The sequence below is a fragment of the Cebidichthys violaceus genome, unplaced genomic scaffold (assembly GCF_023349555.1).
Source record: "Cebidichthys violaceus isolate CVI_PGR_0920_01 unplaced genomic scaffold, fCebVio1.0.p SCAF_15, whole genome shotgun sequence".
NCBI lineage: Eukaryota > Metazoa > Chordata > Actinopteri > Perciformes > Stichaeidae > Cebidichthys > Cebidichthys violaceus.
The window spans coordinates 5,953,304-5,978,809 of record NW_027176318.1 but is presented as its reverse complement, the minus strand read 5'-3'; the positions used below and the strand labels follow the sequence as shown (position 1 = coordinate 5,978,809).

General features: G+C 43.3%; 3 protein-coding genes across 6 annotated transcripts; 1 reads left to right on the top strand and 2 right to left on the bottom strand.

The window, feature by feature from the left end:
* Positions 1-289: 289 nt before the first annotated feature.
* Positions 290-9,433, bottom strand: dcaf11 (ddb1 and cul4 associated factor 11). Its single transcript, XM_068709678.1, has 15 exons — positions 9,239-9,433; positions 8,637-8,883; positions 7,825-7,952; positions 6,219-6,337; positions 6,046-6,110; positions 5,801-5,901; positions 5,261-5,407; positions 4,909-4,963; positions 4,404-4,472; positions 4,258-4,315; positions 3,063-3,248; positions 2,684-2,837; positions 2,141-2,293; positions 1,939-2,045; positions 290-1,525 (listed from the first exon to the last, which is right to left on the bottom strand). Exons 2-15 carry the CDS (start codon positions 8,867-8,869, stop codon positions 1,448-1,450), a joined length of 1,653 nt encoding a protein of 550 aa, XP_068565779.1. The 5' UTR covers positions 8,870-8,883; positions 9,239-9,433; the 3' UTR covers positions 290-1,447.
* Positions 9,434-11,970: 2,537 nt separating this feature from the next.
* Positions 11,971-14,915, bottom strand: thtpa (thiamine triphosphatase). 2 transcript variants are annotated; one of them, XM_068709480.1, is made up of 4 exons: positions 14,823-14,915; positions 13,804-13,873; positions 13,045-13,542; positions 11,971-12,930 (listed from the first exon to the last, which is right to left on the bottom strand). In XM_068709480.1, exons 1-4 carry the CDS (start codon positions 14,880-14,882, stop codon positions 12,830-12,832), a joined length of 729 nt encoding a protein of 242 aa, XP_068565581.1. In that variant the 5' UTR covers positions 14,883-14,915; the 3' UTR covers positions 11,971-12,829. The 2 variants fall into 2 exon arrangements, with proteins under 2 accessions (XP_068565581.1, XP_068565582.1); XM_068709481.1 differs by having other exon boundaries at positions 13,045-13,539.
* Positions 14,916-15,513: 598 nt separating this feature from the next.
* Positions 15,514-25,193, top strand: zfhx2 (zinc finger homeobox 2). 3 transcript variants are annotated; one of them, XM_068709675.1, is made up of 5 exons: positions 15,514-15,659; positions 17,735-17,893; positions 19,096-19,156; positions 19,428-23,638; positions 24,449-25,193. In XM_068709675.1, the coding sequence occupies exons 1-5, from the start codon at positions 15,654-15,656 to the stop codon at positions 24,863-24,865; spliced, it is 4,854 nt and encodes a 1,617-aa protein (XP_068565776.1). In that variant the 5' UTR covers positions 15,514-15,653; the 3' UTR covers positions 24,866-25,193. The 3 variants fall into 3 exon arrangements, with proteins under 3 accessions (XP_068565776.1, XP_068565777.1, XP_068565775.1); XM_068709674.1 differs by lacking the exon at positions 15,514-15,659 and adding an exon at positions 16,093-16,232; XM_068709676.1 differs by lacking the exon at positions 17,735-17,893.
* Positions 25,194-25,506: the final 313 nt, after the last annotated feature.

Here is a 25,506-nt window from a genome sequence, read left to right as displayed (position 1 = left end):
TGCCCTTGAAGCCACTCTGCTTTGAGTTCCTGCAGCTACTAATTGTCCGTCATGTGCTACTGGCCATAGAAACAGCATGTGATGTTTGTTCAGCGTGACGGAATTATACATTAGTGCAAACGAATGCATACCTCCATTTAGTTCACTGGTAACGGTGTGAAATTGTTTTGTACATTTGCATGTTTAAATACCTGATAATGCAAATATATATATAAAAAAAACAAAAAACATCTAACAAAAGTAATTTCTTCTCAATAACAGCAGCAAACACTCAGGGTGAAGCGTCAGGTTGTGGCCGTACATTAAAGGTTTTATTGTTACTGTAAAACAACGGTGAAATATGGGCTTTGATATAAACACCTGAAAATTGCATATACAGATCAGTGTGAGAGTTTTGATCCACGCACACAGTCCCTTCACCGAGTCTCAACATGTTATCACACACATTCAAATCTTTTAAACTGATCACAGGTTTATAGTGGCCAACCAATCACTCTTTTTTAAATTTTTTTTATTTGTCTGTTAAATGGACTCAGGGCTTGTGTTTACAGAGCCGAGCGCTGACCCGGGATCAATAAGAAGACCTCAGACTAAGACCGCAGGCTTGAGGTGACATAAAGAGGTTATAACACAACATCATTGTGAGTTCGACAGTGAAGCGAACAGACTCGGTACGCTGAGTGCGTTCGGGTGTCTTGGTCATCGTGGTGTGCTGGGAATCTCCCGACACAGGAAGCTGAACACAGGAAGTTCCCCCTGAACGACCTCCGGTCAGCGACATGTCTGCCGGGTTCAGGAGTCGTGATTCAGGCAATCGGTATATAATGTAGTGGATCATTATAAAACAATCAGTCTTTAGATGTGGACCTTTGAAGCTCGTGTTATTCCCACCAGCAAGAGTCCAAATCAGCCCACTGACAACTGTCTAAATACACTCCCTGAATGCACATACCAGTAAAATACTATACATTTATTCAGAATCATCGTCGCCAGCTCCTCCCTGCAAATATCCAACACTGACTTTTATACAACTAACTTATCGTTAAATTTCAACAGGTCATTAAGTAAGTGCGGTGCTTAGCGTTTCCAGCTCCAGCACATTTTCATTAAGTGTTTCAGGCCAAATTCAAAAGCTCTGGCCTGTTGTTGACAGCGAGGCCAAAAAAAACAAAAAAAAACAAAAACAAAAAAAAAACAGAAGTAGGCCGTCCCACTGTGCCCTAATCCGCTCTTGACAACGTAAGGCTATAATGCCTTCCCAAATGAACACTTCACAACCACGCTATAACTGTAATCATTAATATCCAGCATCGAATTTAAAAAATATTGAAGTCTCTCCCAGTCCTTCTGAGCGTATGTATATAGACCGCCCGTGTTAGGGCCGGCCTCGCCTCCTCTGCAGGCGACATCTTTTTCCTTTGTCTCTCTAAAGGTCTTTCTCCCGTCGTCAGTCTCTGTCCCGCTCTCTCTCCTCCTCCAGCGGATGAGTCTGTCTGTGCTCCCACATTCGCACCGCTCCGTCCCACTGTGGAGAAACAGGGAGAGGCGCAGAGCGGTCAGAGATAAAAGGCCGAAGATGGATCATTTTACTTTAAATAGTCATTTCCTATGTATTACTTAAAGCTGAAATCCGTCACTTATTGTTAATTAAAAAAAAGGTTTTCGACAACAACTTATTTCTTGCCGCTGTAGACGGCGACAACATGAGGAAACTTTAGAATTCCAGCTTTATTGTTTTTTCCATGTGTAATTAGAAGATTTAAAATTTGCTCATATGTTTCTGTAAATTATCCATTTTTCTGTTAATTAAACAACTGGTTTAATTCCCATATAAACATTTTTTTTTTTTATTTTTTTTTTTACATCTTTAATGTAATATGTATGATCACAAGCTTTCACACTGACTCCAGCTGAACAGTTTGCATTAGCAGCACTCACAGAGCTGCTGACGATGTTGTCCTCGTACGGGTGCCAGCTGACGTCCCTCACGCACGCGTCGTGGCCCGACAGTCTGGAGACCACGGCGCCCGTCAGGACATCATAAACTGGACAGACACACAAACAATTCAAAAACATTGAGCTACTTGTTGTAGTCATGTCCTGTATATCGTGTCCTTTTTTAAATCAATCCCGGACTCACTGATGATTTTGCCAGTGGAGCAGCCGGAGTAGATGAACCTCTGTCCAGTGGTGAACTCTGGGGAGAAGCGGCTGCGGATGAGGGTGTGCAGGACGCCGTGACCGCGGTAGGTCATCACCGAGGTGTCGCCTGTCAGCTTGTGTCTCTTCAGGGCTGAAAGGGACGCGTAACATTTTTTTTTTTTTTAGGAATCGCCAGAAATCATCAGAGTACATTTACATCCTAATCTATGATCTGGTGAAAAGAAATGGGTAAGCTACTATCCGTATCCTGTCCTCTACGCCTCCCCTCCTCTTTGACTTGTAATGGTGATCACTCACTTCTCTGTGTGTGGTTTAAATACTGTCGTATCCTCAACCTTTACCACACATACACACCCACGTTCCACCTCTCTGTCATTGGCCCCCTCTCTCTTCTTTCATCTTTATGTCCTCCTCCACGAGACCTTCCCTCCTCTTGTCCTCTAACTTTCCTTCTCCTCTCCTCCTCTGAGTGTCACCACCAGTGGCTCCCCCCCCCCAATCTTCTCCCTTACTCCCTCACCTCTCTGGGGAACCTGCTGCCAGCGGTAATCCCAGTTCTGTTGGGTGACAGCCAGGCGGGAAGCTGCCAAACCCTCTTTGGGCGAGAACTTCCTGACGTCCCAGAGCTTGATGGACTGGTCCTTTGAGTTGCTGATCAGATAGCGTGCGTCACCCTGACACCGTTATGACACAGGTGAGGATGACCAAATTAAAAGAAATCAAAACAAACCTCAGGGTTAGACCAAAACACGGGACTAAAAACACATTACACTGGGCTAATATTAGCATTGAATTAATCAACTTCCAACCAATCATCGGTCAAATCCAACTACCCATGAGGCTTTTGGGGAACTTGACAGATTGATAAAATACCGGCAGCGTCCCCCCCCCCCCCCCACCTTGCTGTGGATGAAGGTGATGCCGTCTCGGTGGCCGGCCAGCTGTCCGACAGGCTGCGGTCTGTCCTCCCGCAGCGTCCGTCTGTCCCACACCTTGCACAGCGCGTCGTCGCTGCCAGAGAAGAGCAGCTGGGACGAGCTGTCGGCGAACGCCACCGCATTCACGTCGTCCTCGTGGGCATCGATCTAGACGAGCGGAGAGACGCGAAGGAAAGGAGAGTCGGTGTTTGTGTGGCGTGTGAGCGAGCCGGGGAGCGCGTGTGTGATTTCCTCTGCGAGAGAGAGTGTGTAGCATACATGCGTGTGTGTGTGTGTGTGTGTGTGTGTGTGAAAGTGCCTTTGTCTGTGTGTACGTCAAACGTTTCTAGAACCGATCCAGGATATTTACTATTTGATTTAGTTGCAGACATATTTTTCTGCAAGACTGAAGGAAACTGAGACTAAAAATGTTGTATTATTACTACAGTTCCCTGCAGCAGATGAGCAGGGAAGCGTCCAAGAACCGAGAGGCGGTTGATTCAGCTGCATGCTGCTGGAAGATGCTCAGAGAACCGTTCCTAAACAGAGCATTTGTTGGGGACAATTTTTCACCCGCTAATTTGGTGATCTAGTGGCGATTAACAGCAGCAGTAAGACGTACGTGGGATTGAATCAAGATAAAACTACGGCGTCGATCGTTATAAAGCAGCATGTCACCGAGTCTACCGGCTTTTAGAAGTTTAGAAATGGAGCTACAGACAATTCATGTAGATAGGATCAGTTTACTGTTGGTTTTAGTCTTTTCATGGGATGTGTTGACAATAAGAGAAATATAGACCACCAGTAGACTTTTCCTTGTGGTGAAAATTTAGCAGAATTTGGCTAAAAGTTCAGAGATTAAGCGCAGACACACTGACGCAGAGGTAATAAGAGGGGCAGTATGAGAAAGAGCATGTTCAGCGGTGAAGCAGATGGTGGAGGCCAGCTACTGACTTCTACGCAGGGGGGGGTTAACCCCCCCCCTGTCCCACTGCAGGGTGGAGATGGGCTACATTGCAGGGCGGTGTGAAACTTTATGTGAGCCGGCACGTGTTCAGGTCTGGCTCACCTTGATCACAGGGTGAGGCGCAAATAAATGGACGGGGAAAAAAAAAAAGGTACGAGGAGTCCCGCGGAACAAAAACACAAACGGCAAACGCAACTCAGTCAAACTAACCTTCAGCGTTCGTTTATTCTGCTCGAGATCAAAAACGTAGAGGCAGCCATCATTTGCTCTGAAAGGAGAGAGTGAACACGTTCTAATGAAGAGGTTAAATGCGACCGACTGTGCTTTATAAAACGTAAAAGCAAAACTGCGCTCACCCTCCCAGGATCTCGTTGCCATCTGTGGACGCAGCCAGTGAGAACACACAGAATCTCCTCTCATCTGGACTACAAAAGAAACAACAGCACACACACACACACACACACACACACACACACACACACACACACAAGCAGGTTGACACTACAGCAGTAGCAGCATTATTGAATCACAACTACACCGTCTACTGTATGTCATCCCACGCCAAAAAGCTTGATGAAGCCACACATCACCTCTTAAACAATGCTATTGTTATGAGTGCTGTGAGCTGAAACAATGATCTCTCCAGTTAACAAAGTAACACACAACACACACACACACACACACACACACACACACACACACACACACACACACACACAGCGAAAGGATGGATGTTGAGGTGACAAGTTCTGACAGCGTCATTCATCCAGATGGTAATGAGGGGAGAGGAGGGCCGGATGGTAGGAAGTGATAGATTACCTGCTCCGTAATGTTATAAGTTACTATGAGGGAAACACTAACTTGAGGTCCAGGGCGGTGTGGTTTTCACTGTCTCCATCTATACTGCACAAGTGAACTGCGGGGGAGACGCACAGAGACAGAGAACGTGTGAAGAAAACAACATATCGGGGCAACGCATTAGTATTTAGGACAATTACTTATCCAATTTTCGAGTAGGATTCTTTTATTGGTCAGATGTTTATTCAAGAAAAAATCTTTTAAGCTCTTTTATCCTACATTTAGAACAATGTTTAAGGTGCACAGCAACGCAGAGCGCACCTTGTAACTGTGATGCAGATGCTAAAGCATCAATAGGATCAATAGCTGCTACGCTAACTAGCGTCACTGTGTCTTACAGGTCGGTTAGCCTTACTGTAGTCGGACCAGCTGGAATAGAGCACATTTTGTCCGTCGGGGGTGAAGCAGACGTCCAGAACGCTCCAGCCCACGTCGCGAGCCTTCACTGTCCGCCGTAAGTGAAAGCGGCCTCTGGTGGTGTCGTACAAGCGGATGTTCTGGTCTGTAGCGAGCATCAGGATAAAAAAAAATATATATATATATTGTAATCAAACAATGGGTGGCTGTTATCACATGACGTATCTAGGTGAGACCTGATGTCCATCGCATGTATTGTTTGAAAGTAAATCAGTAAAAAAGTAGCAAGAATGAACAAATATTTGGTATTTTCGAGTAATTCTACAGTTCGTCTCAAACATATTTCATGTCTGATAGTTGCATCAAAATAATTAAAAAAAAATCAGTAACACTTGTCTGACCACGTTCTGTACATGTGACACTACATGAACGGCCATGGTGATTCGGTGGTCCGCACAGTTTTAAACAAACAATAAGAATCCCTATCAGATTTGATTCAGCTCCTCTGGGCTCTCATGTTGGATCTCGTCTTATTTACCTTGGCAGGCAGAGAGGAACATGCCGCCATCCTCGCTGTACACTCCACAGAAGGCTTTCTGCTGGTACGTATCTTTGTGGGAAACGTAGTTTGGCAGAAAACTGCGAGAAAAAGAAGAAAAAAAAAAGGGTCAATATCATTTGACAGACAACAGGATGAGTCCTCTTGTAAGCATCACGTCTAGTCTTTTGTACATTTTCACAAAAAAATATATAGATGTAAAAAAAATGTAAAAGAACACTTACTGTGTGCGGATACGACTGCACTCTCCGTGAGAAAAACTGGAGCCTCTACATCTGCCCTGCCTCCTCTAAAAAGCAAAAGAAAACATCAAACTGGTCAACATTCATTTGGAATTAAACTGTCAGACACAAACATCATCTTCATGGTTTATTATGTCTGGGGGGGGGGGGGCGACCTCGGTCAGCATGTGGGTGAAGCTGTGGCGGCCTTTCACGGTCAAGGAGCCGGTGGCCAGCAGGATCTGAGTCCGGATCTCACTTTGGTCCACTTCATGTGTGTCGGGTTGGGTGTCCACTAGGAAGGTGACACAAAACAAAACAAGTCTTGGTGTTAATTACCACATGACGGCAAACAGTTATATATATACACTGTATGTTTATGAGCGCAAATCACTTATGGACTTATCTACGACTGTCGCATTGTAATTGAAGTTGAATGACCATTTGACAAATTATTAACAACCGATACAGTGGAGGAGAGTGGGACATTGGTAAAGAAGAGAAGAAACATGGGACTCACTAGCAAAGTCAAACTTACGATTCCTAATTGAGTTAAAAAAAACCTCTAAAAGATGATTTGATTAGTTTTAAATTCTTACTTAACGTCTTCGTTTCATACTACTTATTTCATTTCCAACATAAATGTATTTTGACTGAATACAGGAAAACGGCATTACTCCACCACGATATACATCTTTGACTGAAAGACACATGACCAGGGTTTTCCATAAGCGCCAGCTGTCGGCTGAATATTAAAACACTTCCAGACGACTATCTTAGTCTTATGACTATCTTACTGATTCTTCTTATAGCGAGTTGCTTCTCGACCCTTTTGATGTAAGGTGCCTTGAATCCAATGGGGCAGAGCGCGCTCGTCCGTCCCATGAGGAGAAGGTAGCAGGAAAGCATTTTTTCCCCAAACTTAACTCGCTTGTATGGAGTTAAAAAACTCAACAAGTAGCTTGCTCTCCAGCCAAGTCACGCTCACAGACCGGCTACTGAGAAGCAGACAGAGGGGAGGAGCCTCTGACAGGGCAGATACTTATTGAGACAAAACAAACCTTTAACATTATTGTTATTGAAAAAGCAGATTGAGCTCATTTTGTAGAGTAATGTTTTATATTTACAGTCTAACCGTGTTGATGTTTTGTTTCATTATGAGCTGTTAGAATAAAATTGTTTAACGGTTGGGAAGCTAAACCATGCAGTATCTTATCAAATAAAGAAACACTGGTCATAAGCACAAAATAATAATTCAAAGCTCAATAAGTTATATTTTTTTTAATCGTTTCGCAATAGTGCTTTAAAAGCTTGTTCAAAGGCTAAAAAGAAGGCCCAGCATACTGCAAAATAAAACAACAGTTTTATACTGCATATTACTGATGAATGCAGTATTTACTGAACTATTGGACTGCGGTCCAGTGAGCCGTCGTTTACTAAAACCCCGCTACTTGGATTTTGATGCTTGTATATTCATATTGTTACGGTACGGGTGCTTGGAGCGGCCAAAAAAAGTTTCTCACATTTGATACACCGAGTTAAAAACTGCGTTATGTTGCACAATATATGAAACCCAATTATAACAGATTATAATAGGTCTGCTGCTTTATCCCTCTCGCTGCATGTATTAACAACTTCCAACTGTCCAAACACACTGTGAAAAACTACAGCAAAGTGAAAGTTTTTTGAGTCCTGTACGTTTCAGAAGAAGAGTAAGCTGGATACAATTGATCTTTCTCCCATCAGGCAGGTGGACAGTGAGCGGTGTCAGTAGGAGGTTACCTGGTGGATTGTAGCGGTCCCCCAGCCGACCATCCCAGGCTCCATCACTGTCCTCATCAGAGTCAGAGTAGGACTGGACCAGCTGCAGCCCTGTGGCTCCACTCCCATGGACCAGCCGGACCTGGCCCCTGCACACACACACACACACACACACACACACACACACACACACACACACACCATTAGTTCAACAGAGGAATATAAAAAAAATTCCCAGCCACTTTAACAGCATTAAAATCAAACAGAATAAGGATGGGAAACTACCGACCACCTCTTAAAGCAGCTTTAGCAGATTTGAATGTAATGAGGCGTTTCAATTATTTGCTCCCTTGACAGAGAAATAAAACACAATAAGCTTTCCTTCTGCTTTGTGCCATTTGAAGAGTGACTAATAAACTGACCAGATACAAGACACCTTCACAGAAGCTCATGTAGATGTGACCAGTGTTACTTCATTTCTATGTAAAAAGTCTCATGTTTCAAATATACACCCTAGAAATGTCTTTTAGATATTAGTGTCAATCAAGCTACCCATATATGCTAAGGGACCAGAACAATTGGAATTGCTTTAAATGTATGTAGGGTAAAATACCGCATATTGCACCGCTAATCTATTGCACTGTATTACATCACACAGGTGTTTCTATTGTTCTAGTCTCTCAGTGCTTCTTCTATTAAAAGAAAAACATTTTTAAAAAACAAATCACCACAAAACAACAAACCGGGCCCAGAAAGTGTAAAGTACAAACGCTGTTTGTTGTGTTATCATCATTGTCAGTGTTGTATAAATACAAACAATCATCTGAATTCACCTCCTCAGTAGGTAAGCCAGCACTTCAGCTAAGTCAACGTCCTCCTCTGATGCGGTATGTCTGTCTCCTTGCTGCCTGTCTGCCGTCCTGCGGCCCCGGCTGCTGCTGCTGCTGCTGCTACTACTGCTGCTGCTGCTGCTCTGGTTCGGTTCTGGTGCTTCAGGCTGCTCAGCTGGGTTGCCACTGGAAGAGCCCCTTCCACCAGACATCCCAGAACTGGACTGAGAGCCCATAGACTGAAGAGGGCCTGGCGAGGAGAGGACATTTAGAAATCAAATGACAGCTTTAGATTTACCTGGGGGAAGCCAGGTGAACACATGCAGCGTGTGTTGATGGTGAACAGAGAGGAGATGGGAAAACTGAAGTTAGGTAATAATGGCTGCACTTCACAGACTGCGTTAACGTTAGCTAACTTGACATCAATTCAAGCGATTTGCTCGAGCCACCGTACTTCCGCTTCTTCAAAAACGCCAAACTACTTGTTTCTGCAAACACCTTCCACCGGCACATTCGTACTGTGCGTTATCTCATCGCCATTAAGATGCACAGGTTCATTCTTGTTGAGCTAGCTAAGGATGCTAACGACTTAACGTTAACATTACCGTCTGACTGTCAAACGGTCTTCTTGACAGCTCGTCGGTCCAGCTCTTTTGTCGTTTCCGGGCGAACTTAACAATTTTGCCCCGACGCGTAACTTCCGCGAGGTCTAGCGCACAACGTTTGTGGCGCAAAAACAGCTGAAGTTTGACAGCAACACAGTGTGGTCTGATCTGTTGGCTAGCAGGGCCAGTCGTGAATCGCCATGTTGTTTACAAAAGTGTGAAAAAACCCTGCGCGTGCCCCTGCCCCTTCCCCGTCACGTGATCAGCCGCGCTGTTTGACTGAAAACCAATGGAAGTTCAAAACATAGGAATATATATATATATATATATATATATATATATATATATATATATATATATATATATATATATATATATATATATATATACTCCTGTTTTATACAAACTATATATACTCCTATGTTATGTACAAACTATAATTATATTATATATATATAACGTTGTACACAAAACAAATCATAAAGGCATACACAGAAAAGAAACAGGCAGAAACCAGTTAAACAGAGATAAGAATCTATGTACAGCTCTGACATAAGATGTCAAGCAAAATTCACAGTCTGTTGAAATATGTCCCACCCCAGAGATGAATGCATTTCCTTTACAAGTGAAAGTGACATTCAGTTTTTTTTTTGCTAAGCCTAATTATCTGCCCTGTTCTTTGCTTTAAAATGTTAAGAGATCATTGTGCTTGGTATTAATTTGCCATCATGGATGGCTTAGAAAATGAACCTAGACGGGTCATAAGCCCAGTGCTCTTGAAAAAGTAATTTACTATGAAGATGTCACACCTAATAGGACATCATAATGCGTTGTCAAGGGTTGCACTTGTTTGAGGCATCTGTTCCCAATGCGTCCTTAATCACATAATCTAGCTATAGCTGGTGGATAGCTTTGGGGCATAGCTCAGCGATCTAAAGCAACCGAATGTGTGATTTAAATGTGAATACTTGTGTTGCATTCTGTGAAATCAGTGTTATAAAGTGAGCTGCAGGTATAGTTCAGGGGCTGTGGTTGTATGCTTTGGAACCTTACAGTAAACCTGCAAGAGGAGTATGGTCTCCACGTACAATACAGATAAACACGCTTCTGGTTCTGCAACAGGGTGCATTAGGGTGCATTACCACCATCCACTATGTTGTGAACCTCCAAAAAAAGAACTCTCAATCCTCTTGACCTATTGGAATAGTCTCCCTAACCCGAAGTCAAATACATTTTCTGGCTTGGTTTGTTCCACTCCAAGCGTTCTGATTTCCCTCTTTAATGTTTCTCGTTCTCTAGTACTTTTGGCGTTTTAAAATTACATGCTCCCCTGATGTCCTACTTGACAGTATTCACATAATCCTGTGGGATGTTTACTTTAAGAGTCAGATTTACTGAGTGAAAAGTCCATGATCTCCTCAAGTTTCAGACTCAACAACTTAGAAATATGTGTCTATTTTCCTATTTGATTGTTCCTCAACCCTAATTTCTTAACTAGTTATTTATTTCTCTTTCAATGTACTTATTTGACATGTATGCCTTGTTTCTCATTTGTCTTATTGTTTACCCCTGGCCATCTATATGTTGACTTTGCCAAATACAGTTGCTTAAAAAAACAACAGCAACGAGACATATTGAACCCTGAACCCCGAGTGTGTCTCACCTAATCTTACTAGTCTAATAATTCCTCAAGATCTGTCTGTGTACACACTAAATACACATATTTATGTATCTTGAAATGCCATGACACTTATACGCTAATGATTTTTGAAACTATTTATCCAGTAGTTTTATGTGAAGGTAAACATAGGCTTGACTTAAAAGGTTAACGTTAAAATGATTAACCCCAACCTTGTTGTCATACTAACTTCATTACCTGTGTTTGTGTGTGTGAGTTTGCATGTATATGTGTGTGTGTACTTTTACATGCACTATTGTGTGTTTTCTTTTCTGTTGTTTTCACTGACTTGTAAAGAGTAAAGAGACTCTCTGGGCAATGTGCACTGAACTGAAGTTATAGTTAAATGTGTGGTGATCTCAAAAGCTTAAAATATATCCATATTTCCATCCATGAGTTGAGTTATGTATTGCATGTAATTACTGTGCATTTTCTGTAAACTCCATGCAAAATTGAAATGATATTGTTTTGTTTTTGTCTTTCATGAAGAGGGCAGCTGCGTTATGATGTGGCCTGTCGGTGGAACTCGTGGTGGTGCATGAAGTTGGCCTCCAGTGTCGTCTTCCTGTGTAAAAGGACGAGGACTGTAGGGACCCAGCTGTCAGAATGCAGACCGACAGGAGAAGCCTGGTGTGTGTCTCTCAAATGACTGATGATTGCTCTCTGTCTGAAAGAACTTCCCCATGTATCACATTACTCTGTAGTGTATACACTCTGTTATTGTGTGTGTGTGTGTGTGTGTGTGTGTGTGTGTGTGTGTGTGTGTGTGAATGCATCACAGGTGTCCAGACAAAGCTGCCTACAACAGGTGCTGGTGTTGGTAGTAGAAACGAGACCAGCCGAGCGATCAGTCGGTGGGATTATTTCAAGCTCCCAGAAAATGTTTCTCAATATAATGAGAAAACATCTGCCGCTACTGTAAAAAAAAAAAAAAAAGTTCAACAGTAAATTAAACAGGGTTATCCTTTCGTTTTAACTAGATTCGGGATATATCTCTTGTACAAACAAAAAATGTAGAATTATTATAGTGTCATAAAGATATGCAATGCAAAGGTTACTTCATTTATTTTATTTTTTTGCTGCAAAAGACGTTTCAATTCAGTGCAAAACTGTATTTTATCATTCATACATTCGTGCATTGAACACTTTGCTGACCTTTATTTCATTTCAAACCATACGCCATAATTCAAAGAGCAAAAGAGAAGCCATTTATGTTTTTATAACCCGAACATGACATTTTAACCCTTTAACCCATTTCGTAGTGAACATTTTTAAGACATCAACATGAATGTAAATATTTTAAAATGTTTGTAAACTAGCGGTGAGTGAGAGCTGCAGCAAATTGGATCACGCTTGATGTAAAACCAGGAGCAGCCACATTTGCACACAACCATCTGTTCATAAACAAGAAAAATCCATCTTCTGAAGTCGGCACAAGAAGCAATGGTTTCTGAAACAGAGTCACCAGCTCTCCATCTGGGAGTGTCTAATAATTCTAATCACCCATCTTTTTAATGCAACACAGTACAAAACAATCATCATTAATAGGGAATCGACAGTATTGCACGCTATTTATTTCCAGTGTTCACACTTCCTCTCATACGCTTCATAGCCAGACACAAAAATATAACTGTTGCATGTGGTGTGTAGAACACAGCCGTTGAGCACCCTTCCAAGGGTACATTTCAAGGGCCTATTGCCGTTTTTTCTAAGGTTTAGAATTCAGAAAATGTCTTGAGGGATTCAGGTCTGTACAGTGATGGAATACAGTGAGTCTTTACATTTAAAACAATATTAGCCCTTAAAAAAAAAACCCCCTCAGTTTTACAGTTATGAGTATTTGAGTAGCAACTTAAAAACAATTTAGTCGTAAGTTTCACAGATTTTGTATAACATGTGAAACTAATACCATGTTACATAACGTGTTCGCTCAGTAGTTTTGCATGGTGCTCTGGGTGATTTCTTTGAAGGTAAACATTCATTTTCCCGTCAACTCGCTGATCTCCAGTCAGACCTGAGAAGAAGAAGAAAAAAAGATTGATATCTTACTTGATGATTATGATACATGATACTGACTGTGTTTGGATTCACACAGAGGTTTTGGGTGGTTTCACAGCTTTGAGCTCACCCAGTTTTCTAGCCGTCCTTTCGATCTTCTCCAAGGCAGACTGCATGTCTCCTCCCTCTGGAACCAGGACCTCTATCTCTCCCACGTGGTAGCCAAAGTCAGCCTGGTCCAGGTCTATCTGCACCCCCTTCTCCTCTACAGTGAAGGACTGCCGCACTGTTGTGAAATCTGCGAAGCGCACCAGATTCATTCCTCCCAGCCAAGACTCGTCCTCCTGTGAGGTGCTTGTCTCTGTCTCTCCGTCCTCACGAATGTCTTTCATGACCTCTTTCACTCTCCGTTGGATTTCGGGCAGATTGGTTATCTCCCTGTAGCGAGAGCACAGTCCAGCGGCTTTAGATTGTCCTCCAGAGGCCTCGTCCATCCCGTTGACTGTCGTCGGGCACTTCAACTCCCAGCATGCTTTGCGTTTACGCAGCCACATGTCTCTCAGAGTCAGGTCAAACTCGGGGGTGTCAAAGTACTGGTCACGAAACTCCCGCCGACCAACACACACTGCTGAGCAAAAAGAAGTGGGAGGAGAGAGACAGCTGCTATAAAAAATGGAGAACTAAATATTAAAATGCTAACGAGGCTGGTACAGATAATTAAACTTCACTATTAACAAGAGACAGATGGCCAAGTGTTACAGTGAAAACCACAGCAATTAGTGTCATTAAACGAAGTCCTTCAGTTGTCGTGGATCACAGCATCAGTTAAATGCCTCAGTTCTAAATTTACTCATGCATAAAATGTGTGGTAGACAAATTTAACACATACCCCCGATCTCCTCCAGTGTTTTTAGAGTGTCAGCATTGCACACAAATTTTCTTTCCACTTCCACACTCATCTGAAATGACAAAATAAGATCAACACCAACGATATTGTATGCACACAAATCCAGCTAAAGACTGCAAGATTCAGACTGGTATTCATCTTCTCTAGTAATAAGGTTTACCTTTTATATAACAATGTGTTTTATTGTTGTTGAGTACGAAGGCATTTGTATTATTAAGAAAACAAAGTTGATTTTAGTTTTTTGACACTTTTTCTTAGCAACACCTTACAAAGTTTACCCCAACACTAACTTTTAACAATAACTCAATTAAATAACTCAATAACTCAATTAAATGTAATGTATTATACACGAATGGTGGAAACTAACTAAGTTAATTTATTCAAGTAATGTGCAGTAAGTTCAGTAGTACAGTACAGTAGTACAGTTTAGAGGTACCTGTACTTTCTTTTTTATTCAAACTGATATATTTTTTTTTATTTTGTATAATTTACAGATTAAGATATTATTATAAATTATTTAAATTTACCTTCACTTCAATCTACCGCATTAAAATGCATCTTACACAGTAGTGCACAATTAATAATAATAATCTAATATAACAATGTGTGTGACCTTTAGGCGTAATAAAGTATAATTACATTGTGTTATTACTTAAGTAAAAGATCTGCTGCAATTAACCTGTATTTAATCAGGGTTCTCAATTTTTTTTAGCTTGGTTGATTTTGCGTTTTGCTAATTAATTTAATACGTATTCTGTATATTATTATTTTCTTGTCAAGCTCCATGTATGCTCAAAACGGAACTGTTCTTACCAACTACACTACAATAAAGCACTACAGCAGCAGCTCCTGTAGCCGCACCTGTGTCATTGTGAATCAGTCTGGAACCATTTAGCCGAACCTGCTGTTGCAGACTCACACACGAACAAATCAAAATCTCCAAACCGAACCACAGAGTTCTAAATATCACCATCCGTGTAGCGAACCGCAACCTCACACACCTTCCTCACGTAGAGTCCTTTAAATCCCAACAGTCCTGCATTAAAAAGCGAGCGAGGCATCAATCCGAATAACTCCTCTACACGTCAGCGACGTTTATTTTGCACAGGCGCAATTAGAGACACCTATCGCGGTATTCAGAAGCTTCACTTCCTGTCCCAGTAACGCAGAGGCAATACAGATGGTGCAGTTTTAATCCCCCTCTGCTTCATACATATTTATTCCACATACTCGACTGTTGATGTGCGCCACACCTATCATTTGATTGAAAACGTGTTATAATTCGCGTGCGTGAGGCTGATTAGAGCCTTTGCGGTTACAACTCTATTATTCAGCCTTAATTAACTCGTCACACTCTTTGTGTCAGTCCAAGTTGGCAGAATGGGGACTCATCTTTTATTCACCTTTAATGTAAAAACGAGTACGGGTTTGTACATTTAAATGGATTTAATGTAATCAAGGCATCGAGATACTTTTTTGGGGGTAAATTATCCATCGTGAATGTTTCTTGGTGGCTCAATGGGTGATCAGCATTTCAACATACAGTCGCTAATCATCTAATATCTGCGGGGTTACATAAGGGATTTGATAGCCGCGTCTGTCCCTTCTGAATGTCAGCAATCAGCCTTGGGGGGAGCTGTGGTCTGTTTACTAGAGGAAAGAGGGGAAGGAGAGAGGGATAGGGCGAATGAAGGGAGGGGGAGAACAGGAGAGAGAAGAGAGAGAGAGAGAGGGAGAGAGAGAGAGAGCGAGGGAGGGCACGCAAGAAAACTTTTCACTTCTGAGGAGCCACGGAGGAAGCGTGTGTGTGTGTGCGTGCTGGAGCGGCGACCATGCAGGTAAAGACGCATTAGCTAATTGCTCCGAACTTAATTAAACGTCATTCGCGATCGGTTAATTGTGCTGCTTTGAGCGGGGAAGGTGGCCTGCGACTGGTAGAGGGTTGAGCAAACGACGGATCGTGCCCCATACTAATCCGATCCCTTGTAGGAATCCAACATTAAATCCAAACTTTTTTCTGCCTTCTCGTCTCTCTTTCGCCTGCTCTCCCGACACCACCCCCATCGTCGAGGCGACCGCGGCGCACGTACTCCGCTCCAAGTCGCTTTTTTTTTAGCGTTTAATTCTTTCGCCAATTACGGCTCGAAGCTGTTAAAATGCTAGTTTAAATGGCCATGTGTTGCACCGTAAGTATTTTAAGGTATGGAATCGAGCGCTAGGACGCGTCAAAAGGGGGTCTGCTGGGTTGGCGAGGGAGGAGGGAGCGAGTGTTTCCTAACACATCTGTAAACGGAGCCCACGCTCATTAATTAAATGGCTTTGGTAGGGCTAGGCCTCAATTTGCGCTGTTGAGCAGCAGGCGGCGGGCGGTGCAACACTAGATGCCCGATTGGCAGCCCACAATCAGAGGGGTAAGGAAACAACTCGAGGCCGAGGTTTTGTTGTTACGCTCGGTGAGAGTATTTTCAGTCCCGGGTGAACTCGCTCGGTGTATTGACGCTGCAGTTCCCACCTGGACCAGGCAGAGTTTGTAGGGAGCGGAGACGAGCCAGTTGGAGACAGTTTTGAGGAGCGGTTAATTATCTGCCTGCTAACAGGCTAGCTAGCGAAGTGACACGACTGTTACTAGCTCAACCTCCTTCTTGTTTATCACTTTAGTGACCGTCCAGCTTCAACCGAGAGCCTGCAACGAGGTCATGCACACGGCTGCCGTGTCTTTTGCAGTCTCGGAGAAGTGTCTGGCGGTCACCGCGGGGTTATTTTTCAGTAAACTAAACAGCTGAACAGCGTTTCCAGAAAGACGACTGTAATGCGACGTTACAGGGGGCTCCTCAACCTAGCTTGCTAGCTAATTGATTCGTCTCTGGTAGGCATAGCTAATTAGACTGCTCGTTAATTAGCCAGCTACGAGCGGAGAGACGTCGATCTGGTTAAATCTTGGCTTTTAATTTATGAAACTCGACATGCGGAGCGTCCTCACACGATGTACGTTACTCTATATCGACTTGTCGAAACATTATCTGCTCATATAGCCCTGCTAGCTTGCTAATTGGCGTGACGAGGAAGTGGGGATTATGTGTTGGTATTTCTCCTCATGGGCATGGTTTTGCTGTCTTGGTTGCATTTTTGGATCGTGAATGCTTGCAGAAAAATCCGTCAAGGCTGTGTTGTAGAATCCAGACGAGTGGTCTATTTTGACTTCCTTTTTAAAACTACGTGGGAGTAGCAGTTATTTGATCATGCAGGTCCAGCCTATGCAGTATGATTTCAGATCATAGTTGGTATATTGGCCACGTTCCCTGCCCTTGGTACTGTATACTCCTTTTGTTAATTGTCAAACAGTGCATGTTGTGATGATTGAGCGTAACTCCACTATATTCTGCTTTTAATGCATTTCATGTGTTTGTGAAAAGTTGGATGATTTGCAAAGCGGTTTGAAACAATCTTTTATCTAGAATTTTTAAAAGCACTATGACTACTCCTTTTACATTTAAACAATTGCATTATTATGTAATTTGATACGGTCCTTGCAGCCAAAATGTTGGGAACCTCCCTAAAAAAAACAAAAAAAAAACAGTCAATGGTCACTTCAAAGACCTGTAAGAATGGGATACTGATCTAGGAGTACTGTTAAAAGGGACACGGCCTGCCTATTAAAGGTCATGGTAACTGGTCTCTGATTGTGGGTTAAAATAGTTAAACATGGAAATGCATTGTGAGTGTTGGTCACCTAGCTAAGGTGTGTAATCAAGTAACAGTATACTTGTACCTTGGGTGGGTGCAGCTCCCTTCTTGGTGAAATTGCTTCCTGACGTCACATTTTCTTTTCTTTCTCTTTTCTATTCTGCATTTGTGATGGATAATAGCGGCCCCAGAAAGAGTAGGATTATCTCACACCTATTTGTTTTGATAGGAGGAGTCTGGAGAGACAGTGAGTTGTGAAAGCAATGGAGTGGCAGAGTGGCTGTGCCCCCTGTGCCAAAAAAGGCAAACAGACAGATCCTCCCTGTCTCTACATCTCACTGAGCAACACAGCGTACTTCCATCTTGTGTCGACAAACTGCTGGACATTGTAAGTATGGCTAGGCCCTATGGCCACGCTATACTCCTTGAACGGGAGAACTGTAGTACTTTGGGTAGTACATTATGTGCGTGATATTTAATGAGCCCACTTGTTACTGGCTGATGTACACGGTTTGGACAGAATATCAAACGCCTTGCAATGCATTATTAGCTCTGCAGTAAATACAAATGATGTGATGTGTTAAGGGAAACTACAATAGCAAAGAGGAGCAGTAGTCGCGTCACAACTTTCACCAAAATTTTAAATTTAAAATGAATTAAAAATGTATGAGGCTCACCAAATCATCATAATTTGTTTCTGTTACTTTGGTCACCTTCCGTCAAATATATTATGATATGAGAAAGGATGCCTTAGATAGATGAATAACTTTATTAATAATACCCTGGTTTAGTCTTCATGGCAAAAACAAACGTACACAAAAAGAGACACAAGTGAGACGGATTACATGTACGCATTGGGAAATGTTATGAAACAAAACTGTTTATCTGTTGACGTGCTGGTATGTAATTACATGGTAATAACGTTTATTTTTTTTACCAAAATACAATAGCTATCTAAACATTAATGATCGAACACATTTCTTAGTCAAATTCTTATCCAAAGAACCTCAGCTTAACAAAGTCATCTTCGTTGGATAAGATGGTTTACCCACAATCCTGGCAAACGTATACATATTTCTGCATAATCCGTTACTACATTAGTAATTACGAGTGTGAATTTTGAGGGTTTCTGTTCATGTTCATGACTTGTTTGTTCAGATTGAGTTTTGGCAGTGTTGGTGTTCTTTATTTTGATGGTTTGAATATTTCCTTCTTTGAAATAACCAGTTACCATTAATGTCAGTGTGAAAGTATTTGCTGAGTGGAGCCCAAATGAGGGGGAAAAAAAGGCACCTCAATGAACAGACTTTGTAATGGGTCCATGACAGTTAAGTATGTTGACTGTTAAGAAATAGAATGAATTTTATTGGAGGAATTGATGAAAGACTTCTTAATTTATGCCTTCAGGGTAATTTGTAAATTAAAGGCTAGCCAAGCTATGTGTAATATGACCACACATCAATAAGTCACGCCCAAATGTTGTGCAGCTCAAAAGCTACATAGCATTCCGTTCACCCGAAAGGAGCTGTTACATAGTTACGTTTGCTATGGGAATTTTGCTGACACCCTCCTTTCATTTTCTTTTAACAGGCTGTTCTAAAACAGGCTGGCAGTGGAGGAGAAGAGGACAAAAGTGCTCTAAAGTCGTCCGGTGAGTGTGAACATTTTTATTATCCAGCCAAACCTGATTTATTATAATATAGCTTTTTTTTGTTGGTGTTAAAATGGTGTTTCCATACTATATGAAGGGGAAAAAAGAGGCATTTACAATGAATAATTGCACCTGATGTGGGTTGGCTGGGTACAGGTGGGTAAAAATGTGTGTGTGTGTGTGTGTGTGTGTGTGCGCACTTCTGTTATCAGTTAGACCTCCATTTACTAGATAGAACATAAAAGTTAAACCTGCATATTCATTTTATCAGGTGCCGAATCCATACAACTGAAGCACACTGAAGACGTCTGTTCAGATCCCTGCCAATCTAGCGAGAGTTCAGACGCTACCCAGACGCTGGGAGACAAAGAGATGGAGGAAGAGAGAATAATGGAACAGGAGGGAGGTGAAGCTGAGCCGGAGCCAGAAGAGGAGGGAAATCGAGTCAAAGGAGCCAAACAGCAAAATGCAACTCAAAACACAGAAATCCCAGACAGTAGTGAGAAGTCGGTTGGTAAAAATGGTGCGCCAGCTGAAAATAACACCCAGTCATTCAAATGCAATGCCTGCCTGGAAACTTTTTCTGGCAGAACTGCCTTGAAAGTTCATTACAACTCTGCGTCCCACATTCAGAGGATGACAACAGGCTCTGCAAAAAAAGGTGGGGACATTGATCCCTCGACTCCCTCAGTCCCTGTCCTGTCTCGGCCATACATATCAAACAAACCTTACCAGTGTGCTGTATGTCGAGTCTCTTACAATCATGCCATCACTCTCGAGAGCCATATGAAATCTGTCTTGCACCAGACCCGCAGCAGAAATGCGGGAATTGTTGCACTTGCTACAAACAGCGCAGCTGCCTCTGCTAGCTTGGGAGGTACCACCACCAGTGCTCTAAACACTGTAGTGACCACATGTGGAAGTGGAACCAGTCAGTTAGTTACTACCACCAACTGTGCTGCTCCCGGGACCTTGATGGTGACTACCACAAAAGACGGAGAGCAGATTCAAGCTTCCCAAGTGGCTTCCTCCCTCCTCACCTCCCCTGTGGCCTCGGCTCAGGCGGTCTCGGCCTTTCTCACCCTCCTCACATCTAGTCCCAACACTCTCTCACACTCCCTCCTCCCCTCCCTGTTTGCGGCCGGTGCTGCTCCTGGTGCCGCCGTGCCTCAGCTCGTGCCTCATTCTCAAATGGTCATGCCCTTGATCTTGAATGGGCTCCAAGCCCAAACCCAGCAGCACATGGAGAACCAGCAAGGCCAGCTTCTGACCCAGTGTGTGCCATTCGTAGGTCTCAGCACAGCCCAGCAAGCCCTCCTAACCCAAAGACTTAACAGCTTACAGAACCAGTGGCCCTCTGTAGGAGTTCCAACGAACATACAGCCCTGCCTGGACGAGCAAACTATAAAGTGTGGGAGAGAACAAGAAAGACAGGACAGTGACGAGACACGAGAGAAGGTTTTAGATCCGGTCAAGGGCCGGAATAACTGGACTACAGAGAACATTGAATCGGAGAAACTTATGGACGAGGACGGTAAAGAATCTGCACAGTGTCCTAATATAGAAGGCAAAGTGAAGGTTGAGAATAAAGAAGACAATGGGAAGGCGCATAGAGATAGCACAACAGATGGACACAGCTCGACTAATCAGTTGGACCTGGAAGGTGATAAAGCAGCTAGCCTCAATCTCTCCCCAGTGGGCACAGAGAAGAGCCTCCGCAATAAAAATGTCTCGCCTTCTGCATCTGTGCCCAGCAACTCAAGCCTCAGTCCTTTGAATTTAAACCTTACACTTAGCCCTGATTCTACTCCTCAAAAATCACATTCGGGCACCAGCCCCTGTGGCTCTCTTGGCACCCCAAAATCTAGCCCAAGTACAAATGCCTTAACTAACAACCAAACTCGACCCCATTGTAATGCAATGGGATCCATTTATCCAGACCTTCCAGTGCTGTCGGAGTTCCAGTCGGAAGTTCTCTGGGCATTCTTTGAGTCGCGAAGTGAGGCCGACGCTGCAAGTCCTCCCCGTGAGGACTGCGAGGCGCTGGGCAGAGAGGTGGGACTTTCTGAGGAAGAGGTACGCAAGTGGTTGAGCCAAGCCCGACATGCAAAACGGAGGCAGAGGGCAACAGAGTTGGAACATCTGCAACGCTTGGCAGGATTCACAAGGCACACCCAGAGCTCTGACTGCGACTATGACGATGAGGAAAACTCCCTGATTATAGCAGAAGGTGAGGATGATGTTGAAGCGTCAGGTAGTCAGGCAATGGATCTGTCTAGTACAAGAGGAAAACGCAGAAAGAGAGATTTGGGAAGGGAGGGTCAGGGAGATTCCTGTCTCACTTCTGACTCCGAAAATGAGGTATACACCTCTGTCATTGTGTCTGATGAGGAAAGTCAGAATGGGTCTTTGAGGGAGGGCCCTGAGAGCCCTGCTAAAGATGAAGCACATTGGGAAGTCCATGGTGATAAGGGGCCAGTTGGAGGAAAGGTCTTGCGCTCCACAACTGTGTTTCTGTCTGATGCAGAGGATGAGTATGAAGATGAAGAGGGCGGAGGGGGTCAGAGAGCAAAGAGGAAAAAACGAAAGGGGGAGTTTGAGCGCGATGAGGTGGAGGTGAAGAAGGAGAGACAGGACCCCGATGTGGATCTAGAGTTGGAGGCCCAAGGGGATCCTCCAAGTTCTCTGTCTCACGCTGAGATTCCAATCAGTGCTCTCCACTCACTTCCACTGTCCCTTGCTCCTTTTTCTACTCAGTTCCTTAGCCCCTATGTCCTCTCTCTTACTCCTTCAGTGCTTGATGGGTGCAAAGTACCCATTTTTCCTAACCCACCTACTATCACACGCTTCTCCAGCTCTCTCCTCTCGCAGTCTCTCTCCTCCCACAGCCAAACTTCCCACTACCTGTCCAATGGTGGCGACTGTGAGTCCGCTCTGGATCTCAGCATGGGGAGACACAACAAATCTGCTTCTTCCTCATCATCTCTGGCTGATAAAATTGCAGCACAGAAGGGACAATTGCTGGATGGGCTTGGCTTGAGGCCCACATCCAAAGGTCTGGTTGTCGTCCAGGTAAAGCCTGAACCAGTTACTTCCATGCTGTCTTCCAACAGCAGTGTGAGTCTGTTGAACTGCAACAACATGACAAAGTCTAGCATTTACATGAGGGCAGCAGAGAAAATGAATGCCACGCTATTGGAAAGGGAGCGAGAAAAGGAGAGAGAGAAGGAGAGGGAGCAGCAGCAGGAGCAGCAACAGCAGCAGAGAAAGTCCAAAGGAAAAAGGTATCGGGATATGCGACGTTCAAGGACCATCATTCAGGCTGAACAACTTGACATTCTGTATGGCTGCTATTTCAAAGACCCAAATCCTGGGAAACATGAGTTTGAACAGATTTCAGAGTGGGTCCACCTTCCAAAGAAGGTTGTTCAGATTTGGTTCCAGAACATGAGGGCGAGGGAACGAAAGGGTGAGGTCAGATTCATCAGCGACGGGACCCTGGCAGCGGTTGGCAAACCTCTCATCAAATTTACCTGGCCTCTCTCCAAACCCATTTTCTCAAACAAGCCTGCTCCAAATAATACCGGGTGCATCACAACCACTCCAATTGTGCGCACCCTCATTAAGACGGAGAGAGAGCCTGTGAAGGAGCTGGGCAAACCTGCCATGGTGAAAAAAATAGCCCCAGTTCCTATCAAGCCCAAAGAGGTTGTTTCCTCTACTACAGTGTCTCCTGTGAGCAGCAGCAGCAGTGCTTCTGCAGTGCCAAAGACCAAGCTCGAAACCACCAGCAACGTCACTATGGTCAAAGTTGCACCCAAAGTCCTCACCCCTGTTCTTCTACCGCCACCCAAGGATCCAATCCCCATTGCCCCACGACCGGCCCAGAAACGAAAGCTAGAAGAGGAGAGCGAGGAAGAAAAGACCGATGAGGAGAAGGACGACGAAAACGAGATGGGTTCTGGACCAGGAACCACTAACCGCATGGTGCCCAAGCTGCCCACAACACCCATCAACAACAGGCCTCATGCCACATCGGTGGTACCACAAAAACAGAACGGGCTCAACTACTGGACTCCCAAGGTCCCCATTAAGATCAACACTCTATCGAGAGAACAACTGGCTCTTCCAACACACCCATCTCGTACCATCCCCCCTCCTCCAACCCCCAGCATTGCGCCAGTTAGCCCGAACACCCCCAGCTCTGCCAAAGTGGCCAGCCCCTCCACCCCGGTCCTAGCAAAATCGAGCCCGACAGAAAGCAGCTTTCTGCCCCACTCATCCAGCCGTAGGCCACGCACGCACTTGTCCTGCCTACAGCTGTCCATTCTGCAGTCCTGTTACGAGACCTGCGCCCACCCGAACGCCATGGAGTGCGAGGCGATCGGCACCGAGCTCAACCTGCCGCTCAAGGTGGTGCAGATTTGGTTCCAAAACACCAGAGCCAAGGAGAAGCGCTGGAGGCTGCAACAAGAGAAAATGGTGAGCTGGAAAGTAGACGTACTATGCAAGTTTTTATTAAGCCTTTGGTACAAGGTCACATAATTAATACAGTAAGATAGACGAATAAAGTTAACAGTAAGGTAGGTCAATGAGGAGAGGAACATTTTCTCTTGTTGGCATCACCTTGCTGCTTTGCACCTTTTTATTCAAGGGCTGGCCAATATTTTTATATCGTATATTGATTTTTGGAATCAAATTATCGTGCATTTTATATTTAATGACATTGAATGATTTCAAGTAAATTTTAATTAAAATATTTAAGTTTTTTGTTTTATAAAACATACACACAAGATTTTTTTTTTCTGCATAGCAGTGGAGCACAGGTTGTTGTTGTTGTTATTATTAATATTATTATTATTATTATTATTATTATTATTATTATTATTGAATGCATTATTTAATTGTGATAAAAATATTATGAAATTGATTTCGGCTATAGTGCTCTATTGAAGTGATTCTTTTTCTTCCTATAAGCTAAATGTATCTGAGCCCGGAGTGCACTGCAGCAGACATAGTTTGTGGTATTGCTCTAACAATGGCCTATATTGATTTACTAGTGTTGCTTGCCTTTGAGTACTCCAACTATTGCTCAAGAACACACGCATGTTGCTGTCTATAAAAGAAAAAGTGAATCAAAACAAAATATTACTGTCCAAAAAAACTATTGCTAAATTATGCATATATCAATTATATAGATTGTTCAGTTAAACCTGTTGAACTTTAAATGATATGATATTAAACTAATTCCCCCGCTGGTCCTGTCTGTCCTCCCCACCTCCCTATTCCCAGTCTCCTCTGTCAGGTGGAAAGGTGGACATGAGCTCAGGAAGCTACCTGCAGTACAACGCTCTCAAAGCCAATCGTCCCATCCTGCCCAAACCTGTTCAGCTGACCGTCACCGAACCTCCAGCTTCCCCGACGGCTGGCCAACCGGTGCCGAAGGAGACCCTGACGGGCCGCTGTGATGCCTGCAACGTCTCCTTTGAATCCCGGGCTGCAGCGAGGGCCCACGTCTTCTCCCCGCGACACCTGGCGACCCTGAGAACCACTAACTTTGGCCAGCCGACGACGCTCGTCAACAAGAACGGAACCGGTAACGGAGGACCTGGCAGCGTGGCGCCAGGATCTCACTCCACTCCGGTAACCAGCTCTGGAGGGGAGGTGGTGATCGAGTTGCCTCCACAGACGGCCACCAGCAACAGTTAAAGACTCGGATCAGGATTGGTCTGCACACTGACTATTCTTGGACCCATTTGGGCTCCTCAGATTTTAATAAACAAATTTGAGCACTAATCCTCAAAAGCTAATATTCTTTAGTTTTTGAAGTTGGCTCCCCCTGCACCCGCTATCCTTTTGCTTAACATTCACTGACTCGAAATCCGTTGACCTATAGAGCTCACCTGAAATCCAATCCAACAGCAGACTATTTCCTTGCTGCTTCACACTGACTCAGTTGCTGTCTGATAAGTGATGAACACATCTCAAGTCTCCTTCAATCCTTACACACTTTATCCAAACAGTTTTGGTCCTAATCCTGTGGTTATATATGTGTATATATATATATATATATATATATGTATGTGTATATATATGTGTATATATATATATATATATATATATATATATATATATATATATATATATATATATATATATATATATATATATATGTATGTGTATATATATATATATATATATATATGTATGTGTATATATATATATATGTGTATATATATATATATGTGTATATATGTATATATATATATATATATATATATATATATATATATATATATATATATATGACCTTCCTATAATTTGTAAAGGCACTTGACTTGCCATGCTTG

Bases quoted from the DNA above. Each gene is read 5' to 3' on its own strand.
- thtpa (XM_068709480.1), bottom strand. From the start codon at position 14,882: ATGCCTCGCTCGCTTTTTAATGCAGGACTGTTGGGATTTAAAGGACTC. The intron at 13,874-14,822 runs GTGTGTGAGGTT...TTGTCATTTCAG, and splicing joins AAGGACTCTACGTGAGGAAG to ATGAGTGTGGAAGTGGAAAG. The intron at 13,543-13,803 runs GTATGTGTTAAA...CTTTTTGCTCAG, and splicing joins AACACTGGAGGAGATCGGGG to CAGTGTGTGTTGGTCGGCGG.
- dcaf11 (XM_068709678.1), bottom strand. From the start codon at position 8,869: ATGGGCTCTCAGTCCAGTTCTGGGATGTCTGGTGGAAGGGGCTCTTCC. The intron at 6,111-6,218 runs GTCGCCCCCCCC...TTTGCTTTTTAG, and splicing joins TCACCCACATGCTGACCGAG to AGGAGGCAGGGCAGATGTAG. The intron at 3,249-4,257 runs GTTAGTTTGACT...CCGCTCGTCTAG, and splicing joins AGAATAAACGAACGCTGAAG to ATCGATGCCCACGAGGACGA.
- zfhx2 (XM_068709674.1), top strand. From the start codon at position 16,203: ATGCCCGATTGGCAGCCCACAATCAGAGGG. The intron at 17,894-19,095 runs GTAAGTATGGCT...TTCTTTTAACAG, and splicing joins TCGACAAACTGCTGGACATT to GCTGTTCTAAAACAGGCTGG. The intron at 19,157-19,427 runs GTGAGTGTGAAC...TCATTTTATCAG, and splicing joins AAGTGCTCTAAAGTCGTCCG to GTGCCGAATCCATACAACTG.